Source organism: Carettochelys insculpta, chromosome 3 (assembly GCF_033958435.1).
Source record: "Carettochelys insculpta isolate YL-2023 chromosome 3, ASM3395843v1, whole genome shotgun sequence".
NCBI classification, from domain to species: domain Eukaryota; kingdom Metazoa; phylum Chordata; order Testudines; family Carettochelyidae; genus Carettochelys; species Carettochelys insculpta.
Window position 1 is genome coordinate 109,663,585 of NC_134139.1, and position 13,120 is coordinate 109,676,704.

The 13,120-nt window shown below is 41.6% G+C and overlaps 1 protein-coding gene across 4 annotated transcripts in view; it reads right to left on the reverse strand.

Moving 5' to 3' along the window:
• LAMA2 (laminin subunit alpha 2) overlaps positions 1 to 13,120 on the reverse strand; it is a 588,677-nt gene that overhangs the window by 32,062 nt on the left and 543,495 nt on the right. For all 4 annotated transcript variants that reach the window (XM_074990592.1, XM_074990590.1, XM_074990591.1 and 1 more), the window contains 3 exons: positions 9,702 to 9,822; positions 6,270 to 6,446; positions 3,392 to 3,540 (listed from right to left, as the gene is read on the reverse strand). In XM_074990592.1, coding sequence (XP_074846693.1) covers positions 3,392 to 3,540; positions 6,270 to 6,446; positions 9,702 to 9,822 — 447 coding nt within the window. The remainder of the gene's footprint in view (positions 1 to 3,391; positions 3,541 to 6,269; positions 6,447 to 9,701; positions 9,823 to 13,120) is intronic.

Here is a 13,120-nt window from a genome sequence, read left to right on the forward strand (position 1 = left end):
TTATGTATAATCATATAGGGCTCAGTGGGATATAACAGCATGGGGTCACATTTTGTGTGGTTCTTTATTTTCTGGTTTATACTAGTTATTATCTTCTTGCTATGGGACAAACAATGCTCTGGAGTGCTTTGACTGCAGGAATCAACAGTGGATACATGCCATACGTTTTAAAATATACGGTTAATCAGTGTTGTGGGAAGGGAGTCGGAGACAGCCATGTGGATTTTTCTCTGTAATTATGCAAATATATGGTCCAAATAGCAGAGGTCACACAAAGATGATGCTCCAGAGCAGTGAGATAGAGACACATAACCATGCATGTCAGTGTAAAATTATGAAAGATTTTTACTACATTTACATCAAAGTTAGAAGGATAGAGGAAGCTAGCTTGTTAGGAATCTGTATGTTAAAAAGAAAGAAACCGGCAGTAACACAGTGAATGTAACTGTAGAAAGACAGTATGTTATTTTGATGGATAAAAATCAGACCGTAGTAAGGCATAAAAATAACAGGAACAGCAATCTATCTGCTGTGTTGGGGACAATGGAGATGAGTGATGAAACAGGCAAAGGCTATAGTGGCTGAGCAAGCAACGTGAACTCAGGGCAAAAAGATGGATCAGAATTTTGGTATGTTTGAAGTTGACAGTGGAATGCAATTTGATATAATTTCTTTACACTGTTATATGGGATTTAATAGGTATTACCCATGAGAGTAAGGGCATCGAAAATAAGAGAAATCTTGAACTCTGAGGCAGACTACCAAGTATGCTGTTACTTTGGAGAGGGTGATCCAATTCTCCAGGATCACAAGAAGTTAAAAATTGGGGCTTAAATATTTATACATCAGTACCTAGAGTTAAGCATTTAAATACATTTTTAGGCACTTAAATAATCAGTCCCATTTGTCGAGAAGAACAACACACATTGAAAGAGCCAGTATCTGGCAAGTAACCTCATTTTCTCAGCTACAGATTCATATAACAAACAAAATTCAATTCAATTTTCTAAGTTAAAACACCCGAAGTATATTATATTAGTATAATTACATAATTATATAGTATATAATAGTGTAATTATAGTATATTATTTTGATGCTCATCTGCAGAAATAGGCACCCAAAATAGTGTGCACACATAAAAATAGGTTTACTGTGTGCAAAACATCCAACCTCTTTCACAGGTACAGGTAAAAACATGGTGTGGCAATGTACTTTACTCAAAAGACATAAATTGTACAATGCTCCTTTCTTAAGTTCCATTCCATTGCGAGAACTGCTTATGGTATATATTGTTGCTCACTGACACCTTTAACAAAGTACAATACTTTATCTTCTTTTCAGATTACCACAGAAAACATTTACATATTTTGCAACAGACTGCTACCATACAATGACGTGCATTAGTCCTGAACACTATCCTATAATTATCTTAGAAAGGGAAGCAATTAGTTTATAATTATATGGACAATTAACTACTTGAAGAGTTTTTAAATGATGCGCCCCATATTTAAGCTTGAGCTGATGACTAGCTGATAAAGGGGTTAGGTTTAATAATTTATATCTTTTCGTTTCTCATCTAGTCTGGGTTACATAAAGTGCACAGTGTTCATTTAATTTGTTTTGTAACAGAGCTGCTAAGAACATTTTGAAGGCTTGAGTTTAACAAGCCTCTCTCATCACTGGATGGTGTTGCAGAGCAGTTATGTTTTGATTTAAAAAAAAAAGATTATTACTTTTGTTATACTACAGTTTGATTTGGTTATTTAAATTTAAACAATTTACCTGTGTGTTTAAAAATGTGTATCATCATCATCATCATCATCAATAATATTAGTTTGTTAAGAGAGCATAACAGATTTTTTTTCCCTAATATAAGACAAAATCTCTGCCCCTAGGAATCTACAATCTAACCACAAACACACAATAGGAAATGCTGAAGCTGGAGAACAAAAATGCATTAGGGAATTATTTACAGCAAAGAAATGAAAAAGGCAGTGAAGTCCTCCTGAACAGAGATTATAGTGAAAGAAAACAAAATCAAGAGAAATGTGTTTTAAGGGGGTGAGGAGGAAATGTACCTGCTGATTAGATGAAGGAGATAGTTCGAGGCAGTTCAGAACAAGACACAAAGTTGTAAGTGAAGTTTAGATTAGATGACCGTCATAGTCTTAACTGTAGTTTTCACACATTAACCAGTCAAGGTGAATGTTAAAGGGTGAGCCTAGGGTTTACCTCAATTGGTTAACATGTCCAACCACAACCTGCCCCAGATGCGCTGGAGTTTAGAACATGCTATCGCATATTACTTACAATGGCTACATCTACACTAGCCAAAAACTTTGAAATGGCCATGCAAATGGCCATTTCGAAGTTTACTAATGAAGTGCTGAAATACATATTCAGCGCCTCGTTACCATGCGGGTGGCTGCGGCACTTCAAAATTGACGTGGCTCGCCGCCACGTGGCTCGTCCAGACGGGGCTCCTTTTCGAAAGGACCCCGGCTACTTCGAAGTCCCCTTATTCCCATCTGCTCATGGCCATTTCGAAGTTTTTGGCTAATGTAGACACGGCCAATATGTTATAAAAACATATTTTTTCCTAGTGTGCACAAGCTCACTGAATATTTGTACAGTACATTCCACATTTGGGCCTCAATCCTGACTGAAGAGTTTGGAAAGTAAGAATATAACTAATAGTAACTGCATAAATCTCTACACATCAAGATGACAGTAATGTTCATTGTCTCTAGTACAGCTATGCTTAATGAATTGGTAAAGTGCAAATCCCTAGTAGCCTTTCAGGTGCAGGTGTCTGAAAAAGTGGTAAGGGATGTTGAGCTGGTGAAGGGGTGAGTGCAGTTGAAATATCTGCAATGACTTCATGTGATAAAAAGCCATTAGTCTGAAACCTCTACCATGTATGTATTTGGACATCACTGTAATCATAAATATGAAAATAATTGTGTGGTATTTGGGAAAGGTTATCTGCCACTGCTGTTGTTTTGACAGATGTATTTCTTTGCAACTTCTGCAAAGAAGATATACTGTTCGGAAGCTCCATTCTTCATCCACACATATTCCATTAATAAAATACATTTTCCAAGGATCAAAAGTATCAAAAGGTCAAATACAGCAATGCTGATTAATTGAGATCTTAAGAGGAGCTGCCTGGTAACTTCACTACAGCATATAGCCTTAGCCTACACAATAATAAAATTAGCAGTCAGATCCTCTGTGCTCACTTTTTTTTTTTTTTAAGGAAAACAATGCACATATTATATTCTCTCCTTTTCAGAAGAAAGGACAGTGACTTCAGTCATTTATGTTTATTATAGTGATTGAATTAACAGTACTGTGAGTTTCGTAGCACTCTGGAGCCCCTGTTTGTTACCCTTTGAGTCTTTCTATCCGGATGGAGTGTGCTCTACCATCATGAAAATAGCCAGATTCAGGCTTGATGGTGATCCTGCGTGGATCTTGTCTTCCAGTGGAGATATGCACTTCTAATCGACCTTTGTTCAGGAACGCTGCATAATAGGACTGTAATGCAGAAAAGTTATGAAATGTTAAGCTATGATAAGAAGGGAACTGCTTTTCGCATTTGCCCAAGCTTTCTGTTATTAAAGCATACTCATTCTCCTTCCCTCTACTTATTTTTGCTGGAAGTCAAAAATAACCTCATAACAGGCTTCTCTGGAACTGTGCACTATCCTGCTTAAGGCATAAAAACATAAACCAACTGAGGCTGCTCTTACAGTTCCAGCCACTAAGGACAGAGCATTAAATTCTGCCATCTTACACTAGTATGAACCCGAAATATCTTTTCTGAAGCCAACGGTATTATTTTACATTCATGGTGGTATAAAAGAGAGCCTGATGTAGCCCAAGAATATACTCAGATCTCAGCATCTGATGTTGATAGCTAGAATCTTTGTTATATATTTGTGGAGGGAGTTAAGATATAGCAGTTTCAATTTCTCTGACATATTCAGAGGGATTCAGATATATAAGAAACATCTTTCATAATATTTTGCACCAATGTGCTGGCACTTGGGGATCTGATAGTTGGAAATATTTCAATTAAAATATTTTACTCTTATTAAATGCAAATAAGGAGAAGGAAAGAATCTCAGCCCCAAAGAACCCCTGTTTTTTGCTATAACAAGGCCTTCTCTTAAACCTTCCATGTACAGAATTACAATGGATCTCAGTTGGTATTCTCTATAAAGAGGCTGTATATAGAGGGCAGGCGGGATGATAGCCATACTACCACGTTGTGAAGGATTTCCAGGATTCATCCCACAGACACTCCAGCAATGAATGCCATGTTTATTTCTGTGTTCTGAAAAGCTTAGAAGCTGCAGAACTACAGTTAATATCATGTGTCTTTTTACAGATCAGCCGTTCAAATGTGTTGACTCTGTAATATAGTCTTTCAAGTATTCTGTCCCACTACAACCTTGCAGGTGTAGGGCAGAGCACTGGAAAATCCTTTACCAAATGTACTGCACCAGGAAAATAGCAGAGTATTCGATTTCAGTCTGCTGTCGGTTAATTATGAAGTTTCAGCTGTGTCACTATTTCAGTAATTTATAACAGTATCTGCAGTTTGTTAATTAGTCACCAGGGCAGTGTAGAAATTGTGCTTTGCTGGTGTTACTACAAGATATTCTCTCCTTCTGAAAAGGTTTTTAAATAGCCTTTATCTTGAGAAGGAAGAGGAGATTGGTGTGGCATTTAAGCTGCACCCTTGCATTAAAAATAAACAAACTACAGTATCCTACCTAACGAGTCCAAACTCCAGTAACATTAGGGTGACCATATTTCCCTAGGTCAAATACAAGACACCCTGGAGCGGCTCCCTGGCTGCAGTTGCCAAGCAAGCACAGCTCCTCGGCTGCCCCATGCCATGGGGTGCTGGAACAGAGCTGCCGCCCCACAGGGGAGCTCCCTGGTTGCAGGGGCAGTTGCCCTGCAGAAGGTGGGGGCTTGCCAGATGACCCATGCCAGCGGGTGCTGGGAAAGGAGCTTCTGCCCTTCAGGGGACCTCCCGGGTTGCTCTACACCTGTGGGCACCGGGAATGGAGCTGTAGCCCTGTGGGTGAGGCTCCTGGCATCTTCCCATGCTGCAGGGAGCCAGGAGTGAGGCTGCAAACCCACCAGTGAGGCTCCCAGCTTCCCCAAGCTGTGGGGAGTTGGGAACACGGCTGCCGCCCTGCCAGTGAGGCTCACGGCTTCTCCCCAAGCTGTGGGGAGCTGGGAACAGGAATGCGGCCTGCCTTGGTCAGGGGTGTGTCTCCCTGTAGGGAGGGGAGGCTGCCTGGGGTACCAAGTCCCATTAAAATCTTATAAAAGGACTGGGGAACACATATAACACCCCTACCACCACAACATACCCTACCTTACTAACCACGGCCTCTGCTGGCTCCCTCTCCTGCTTCTGCCTGTATATGTGGCTGTTGAGATGTGCTTCACATACTCTCTGGCCAGCAGCTGTGCTGACTTGTGGGAAGGGCAGCTCAGCCGGGGGCATAAATATGGGACAACTAGCTCTTTCATTAAAATAAGTTGAGACACCTTCCTCACACCTGAAATATGGACTGTCCCAGACAAAATGGGATGGATGGTCTCCCTCAGTAACATTCAAGGGCAATTTAAGTCAAGGGAAGGTGTAGGTTCAAAAGGAAAGCAGAATGTGACCCAGAGAAAAGTGTGGGGCTCTCGAAAACTTCTGTACAAGCTGCAGTAATTATTTCATTAAATCCAGCGTGTATGCATTGTCTGAGTAGTTCTGAGGAGAACCAAAGAACATCTTCTGTCATTCAGGACTAATAAAAAAAAAAAAGGAAGCAAATATAAGACAAAAAATAAATCTAGCATTTAGTCAAAGAAGTGGGTGCTTTTGCAACCATCACTCAGAGAAATCCAGAACAGATCTGTAAATACTACCAAATCACTATGCCAAAGAAAAGCAACCCCAATATCAGTGCTTCGTGTCACACAACCCAAGAAATGAAAACACGAAGGGACAGAATTCTGCAGACTTCAACCTTCCACAAATCCTCAATAAAGCCCTTGTTCAATGAAAAAGTAAATTGTGAATCCTCATTTTATTTCTGCTTCAAACAAGTCAAAGCTTTAGGGAGAAATCCCTTGTTCAACAGCGCCGAGCTTCTACTTCATTACAAACATACCAATGTACAACATGCTGTGTGAAAAAAGCTTAACAGCAGTTATGAGTTTACCACAACTTCTTTGTTGTTCTTTACCTGCCCAGTCTGTCTGCGTTTTCTCCTTGGGGGTATAGGTATCCCCTCTGTGCCAAATAAGATCACCCCAGATTCATTCTTAGTGCTGAAGGACAAGTTGATTTCTGTACCAACATCAAATGAGACTGGCTGTAGCTCCAGAAAGCCTGGCTTGGGAAAGCTAACAGTGTAAAGATTCTGTGGAAAGGAGGAGGGAAAGAAGGCAATTGATATGACACAAAACGAAGTACTATCCCTGCCCCCATAAAGTTATATTTACCAATGTATTGTATTGAGATAGACTGCAATACGTGGTAATTTACATTTTGAAAGTGTTGCACAAGCATTAATTAATCTGTACCATCAATAATTATTAGAACACTTCCAGAATACTGTATTTGAGAAGAATTGAATGGTTTGCATAATTGCGATCTTATTTCAGAATATCCAGTTGGTTTAAAAGTGACTGCTTATTGTTATTTTATCTGACGATTTTCTTTCACTTTTAAATCAATCCACCTAAGAACAATAAGCAATATGAATATTCATTGTATTCTATTATTTGTAAAACTTGACCAGAATATACTTTCTATTAATCATTCATCATTGCCTGACAAGAAAACCTCATAAATGGAGCACAGCTTGCCCATGGCCCAAATGCTTTGAATGCTGGCAGGAGGTAGCACAATGTAAAGACATGTTGTATTCCATCAAATAACAGATCAATGCATTTTATATCAGGTTTTCTGTAACTGCTGCCAATTTGGGCATCATTCCAATTGAAGAGTACAGAATATTTCACAGAAAGGCTGACTTTTTTGAAAGTAACTTACCATTTTATCAGTAGAGTGGATTTGCCCTCTGATAGAGACACAGTAGATTGTGCCAGATGAGAGAAGAAGACAGACATCTGGAATATTTTTCTTTGAAATTCCAGGGCATTTAACTAGTTGAGTATTATTTCAAGCCTCATATTTCCCTTTCTTTTATTTACTATTCTTTTACTGTGTGAATTAAAATATTTTATTCAACAAGCCTAATCCCAAAGTCCTTACTCATGCAAAATTCCCACTCTGGAATCTACAGCACTAGCCACTAAAACATCAGTGTTTTTTATTGGGTTGGCTAAATAAAGAAGCAATATGAAGTTCCACTTGGCATTTACAACCTACTCACTCACTCGTTTCATTGGGCTGGCTGAGGGGAGCTGGGCTACGTCTACACGTGCAGCCAACATCGAAATAGGCTATTTCGATGAATAACGTCTACACGTCCTCCAGGGCCGGCAACGTCGATGTTCAACTTCGATGTTGCTCAGCCCAACATCGAAATAGGCGCAGCGAGGGAACGTCTACATGTCAAAGTAGCACACATCGAAATAGGGATGCCAGGCACAGCTGCAGACAGGGTCACAGGGTGGACTCAACAGGCAGCCGCTCCCTTAAAGGGCCCCTCCCAGACACAGTTGCACTAAACAACACAAGATACACAGAGCTGACAACTGGTTGCAGACCCTGTGCCTGCAGCATAGATCCCCAGCTGCTGCAGAAGCAGCCAGAAGCCCTGGGCTAAGGGCTGCTGCCCACGGTGACCATAGAGCCCCGCAGGGGCTGGAGAGAGAGCATCTCTCAACCCCGCAGCTGATGGCCGCCATGGAGGACCCAGCAATTTCGACGTTGCGGGACGCGGATCGTCTACACGGTCCCTACTTCGACGTTGAACGTCGAAGTAGGGCGCTATTCCTATCTCCTCATGAGGTTAGCGACTTCGGCGTCTCGCCGCCTAACGTCGAAGTTAACTTCGAAATAGCGCCCGACGCGTGTAGATGCGACGGGCGCTATTTCGAAGTTGGTGCCGCTACTTCGAAGTAGCGTGCACGTGTAGACGCAGCTCTGGAGTGCTGGGGGTGGGGGTGGGGCTGGACATGAGGGTTTGGGTTGTAAGAGGGAGCTCCAGCTTGGGACTGAGAGTTTTGGAATGCAGGAGGGGTACCAGGTCTGGAGCAGAGGGTTAGGGTGCATGGACAGGGTGCATGGTCTGCCTAGGAGTGCAAACACTGGGGAGGAGGGGTTTGGAGAGCAGGAGGAGGTTCAGTGCTGGGACTAAGGGGTTCAGAGGGCAGGAGGGGTATCAGGGCTGGGGCAGAGAGTGGGAAGAGGATCAGGTTTGGGGCAGAGGGTTGAAGTCTTGGAGAAGGTCAGGGGTGCAGGTTCTGGGCATTGCTTACCTCAAGAAGCTCCCGGATGCAGCAACAAGTCCCCCAACGCAGTTCCAAGGCAGTGGCACAGGGGTGGCTCTGCATGCTGCCGTGTCTGCAGGTGCCAGCCCTGCAGCTCATATTGGCCTCAGTTTTCAGTTAATGGGAACTGTGGGGTGGCCCTTGAGGTGATAGCAGCGTAGAGTGGCTGCTGTTTCACATAGGAACCCAAGGGAGGATATGCTGGCTGCTCCTTGCAGAGGCTAGCAAGGCACCCTGCAGCATGGCACCACCAGCCAGATAGTCAAGACCCTGATCAGCAGTGCCAACCTGAGGTGCCAGGAACCCTTCCTGACTAGGTGTTTTGGGCAAAAACCAGTTACCTGGTCAACCTAGAGTAAGAGTGTGTCTGTGGAGCTGTTAAAAACCGGTGGCTGGCTGAGATTTGCAGAGACTAGGCAGTTGAATAAAGGTTTAGACATTCAGGCTGGGAGTCTAGGCTCTGGGACCCCACAAGAAGGACAGGGGTAAGGCACCAGTCCAAGCCCAAGAGTCTATATCACAATGAAACAGTCCCTCAGCCTGATCCTGAGTCAACTGACACATAATTTGCTGTTGCAAATCAACTGACACAAAAAGGTTGAATTCCAGAGTGGGGATATCCATAATCCTTATAACCCTTCAATACCTCAGCCTCCTCATCTACAGTAAGGGGATACAACAATAATTATCTTACAGTACTGTAAAATTCCAAATTAATTAATGTTTGAAAAGCCCTTTGAGACACTCAAGTAGAAAGTGTTTCCAAGTGCTATGTAATGCTGATATATTATTAAATCCTGGCAGATTTACTCAGCCCTTCCTTTTTCTCAAGAAGAAACAATTATTTTTCATGCATCTTACTGTGCAAGAGTCCTTTGTGAAGGACTGTGCTTTAATGGGTTGTCAACACGTAACCTAGATAGAGCTGCATTTCAGTTACCCTCAATTTATGTTACATGCTGTATTTTGTAAAGTGCTTTAGGACCCTTTATAATGAAAATGCTATAAACAGTAACTAATACATAGTTGGCCTATCTCTATTCTTGTTAAAATCAATAGTGAAAGCTCCCATTGTCAAAGGTTGGCCAAACACAAAGTGGTTTTGAAAATCCCACCTTACACACACAGTATGGACTTGATATTTTGTGTTATTAACATAAATAGAAAATATTTTATTTACTCTTTTACATGAACTAAATAGGAGACAGACTGACCTCCAGTGTGCATCCTTTGGTTACGCCCACAAAATCAGGGCTGCTCAAAATATTATATGGTGTTCGTGAAATTTCAATATCTTTGAGGCAGCCTGCATACTTATTTAAGTTCACTTCTGGCCTGTAAAACAATAAAATTAAAAACATAGTGTTCATCATTTGAGTGAACATTAGGGTGTCCATGTCTCCTGGTCCCAAATATGGGACAGGGAGAAACTGCGGGAGGGACAGCTCTTCCTTGCTCCTCCAAGCCCCGGGAAGGAGATGGCAGCTGCCCGCCCTCCCTGAACCCCAGGCCGCTGCAGGTCCCAGCGCTCCCGGGAGCCCAGAGGAAGTGGCAGGGATGGGGCAGCCATGGCGCTTCCTTCTGCCCGCCTTCCCCAAGCCTCAGCAGCAGGGACAGGGCAGCCATGGCACTTCCCTCCACTTTCCTGAGCCTTGAACATCAGCAGCAGGGATTGGGCATCCATGGCGCTTCCTCCCCACCTTCCCCAAGTTCCAGGAAAGCGGCAGCTGCCAAAGCTCCCCCTGCTTCCCCAAGCCCTGAGGAAGGGGAAAGTAAGGTAACCTGTGGCTCCCGGGTCAAGGAAAATGCAGGACAATTAGTCCCTTTTCTAAAATAAGTAGGGACGCTTTTTTGGGGTCCCAAATAAGGGACCATCCCACCAAAAATGGGACAGATGGTCACTTTAGTGAACATGCAGCATGTTCTCTGCATCAGAGATTATCAGTCAGATGCACTCACTCATGCATTCTTATGCTCAAATATACTGTATCTGTTTAAGTCCAGGTATACATCTGAATGCTCAAGTATGTGCACACACAGGAAGTACATCCTACTTTCCATTCTCCATTAGCACACAGTGCACTCTGGTTCTCATCATCCACCAGAGATTTAAAAGAATGTTCTTCTCATCCCCCAAGAAGAACAGTCCTTGGCTCTACTTTTTTTTTTTCCTGTAGAGTAGCATTGTCACCTTTGACATTTAAACACAGTAAACTATGAAATAAGTGGGTAACTGTTCTCCAGGCAAAGCTGAAAGATGTAGGCTGGAAATTGCAACAAAAAAAGACCTTGGCTGGAAGACAAATATGTTTTGTTCATACATACACTAGATTGTGAGGGAAGAGGGACTTTTATAACTTGAAGAAGTTTAGGATGAAATATTTGCTAAATACTGAAAAAATATTCTATTCCAAGTTCAGGATTTTTCTGACTAAAACAGCTTTCTTGTTTTGGGAATTATGCTCACACCAACTGAGATTCGTTACATACCTCTCATTTCTTTTTCCAAGCACTGTTCTATCAAACCTATATTATTTCTATAAAACCCATAGTATTTCAGTCTTCCCCAGTCAGTTAACCCCTCTCTCCCGCAAAACACTTGGGTTTTGATCTGGATCCTCACTATCCAGCCAAATCATGAAATGTATCCCAATGAAATTGCAAAACTCCTACACTATGGCAGGCATTGTCTCTGAATGCCAGGAGACATAGCAAAAACTCTGAGCATTCCACCATCACTAGCAAGTTAGGGTGGAAGTAACTCAGAGACCTCAGTTCTAAGGGTGCTAAATCAAGCTCCAGGATTTGTGGCCAAGTCAGCACTATCTAGCAAGAGCTGCTCTGTATTCTCCATTTTGGCTGAAAAACGCTAGCTATGGAGACTTCATATAAAAGGATCATCAGTACATGTAACTAATTCATTGACACTGTAATTAGTTCACCTGGAGTGAACCCACCGATCATTCACATTATTACAATCTTTGGAGATGACAACAAATACCTTAATGGGACATGGGGACAATCTGATCAACCAAATAAAAAATGTTTTTTTTTTTAGAAAAAAAAATCAGGAAATAAATCTGGGAAGTTAAAACTGAAAACTAGGCCATTGAATTCAGAATCTCGTAAAAATATATACAACATGATGTTCATGGTCATTAATTACAAAATAACTTGATTTATAACTGATCATTTCAAATACACATTTTGGAATTGACAGTCATTCTTTGTATTTCTGCCATCTCAGAAATACAGAAAGCACAGCACAGATTCTGACAATTCTGCACCTTTTACATACATTACTAAAATAATGTATCCCTCTGGTTTACTAAAATAATCCAAAGCTTGCTTTATTCACAGTCATTCAGCTACAGCCAGATTTTCATGTCTGATCCTCTACATCCCAGCTCTTTTCTGTGCCTCTTTAGAAATTTAACTTTCAGACAGTAGAGCTATTTTGAAATCTCTTTCCCAAAAATTATTTGCAGTTGCCCAGATGCCATCAGGCTGTACAAATACCCATAGACATGTCTCTGACATCCAAGCAGCAATTTCACAATCCCACCCTTTTCCACCAACATCTCCAGTTTCAGAAATTTGCCATTTCCTACTGACATATCCTAACTAGAGTTGTGTGAACTTAGTCACTGCACGAAATTTTAACTCTGCTTTCACGTGGTCCTGGAGACTTAGTAAAGTTTCACCCAGACATTTGCTGAGATTCACAATAGTTTTTAAAAGCCTGAGATGAATTCCAGGTGAACATCAGTAGGTTCCTCTTAATCAAGGCAGTTTCCAGGGAGACATCTATGGTTTTGTTGTAATCATTGGGGTGTGTTAGTTTGGGATTGGATGTTTCTCACTCAAGACCAGGTATTAACTTGGGAATCTGGAGAAAAGTGAATTCACACCTGAAAACTCAAAGCAAAATTCTGTGACACAAACCCACCCAAATTGAAATACATATGCACAGATGTCACAACTCCCATTGACTGAAACTGTCAAGGTTCACACAGATCCACTTCGAACCTCCCTGCTATTTTTAGGAATTAAATAATTGCCTTGGAGAACAGTGCTTCTGGTCCCTGAACTTGTTGACACGCTAAACTACCCCACGCTGAGAAGAAGTCACATCTGTATTTTTAAATATAGCTTGTGCCTTGCTTTCTTTAGCTAGGCTCTTGACTTGATTTAAAAAAATAAACATACAGCAGAAATAAGCAGCTATGTGAAGGAGCAAGAACGTTATTTGCGTATGTGTGTGCACAGCGTGCAACAAGAGAGCACTAAATACTTAGGAGAAACTTTGCCTATTGCAGCAGAAGCAACTTGCTCAATTAGCAGCCCCAGGGGAACAGATGGTGTGAATCTATCCACAAGCCTCTTCTGCACTACCACCTGAACCAGGCTGCACTTACTCAATGCATGCAAGTCATGCAGATATTGAATCATTTTTACCTTGCTTTCATACTAGGATAAAAAAGAGGGAAAACAATTTTTTTTAATTACAGTCACTGTAGAAAATTCAAGATTCAGAACATTTCAGACTGAAATAGATCTAGATCTCCTAGTAAAAACAGATGCATAATGGTGAGATCCTTTTAATTTAGATAAATATGCAACAGATCTCAAT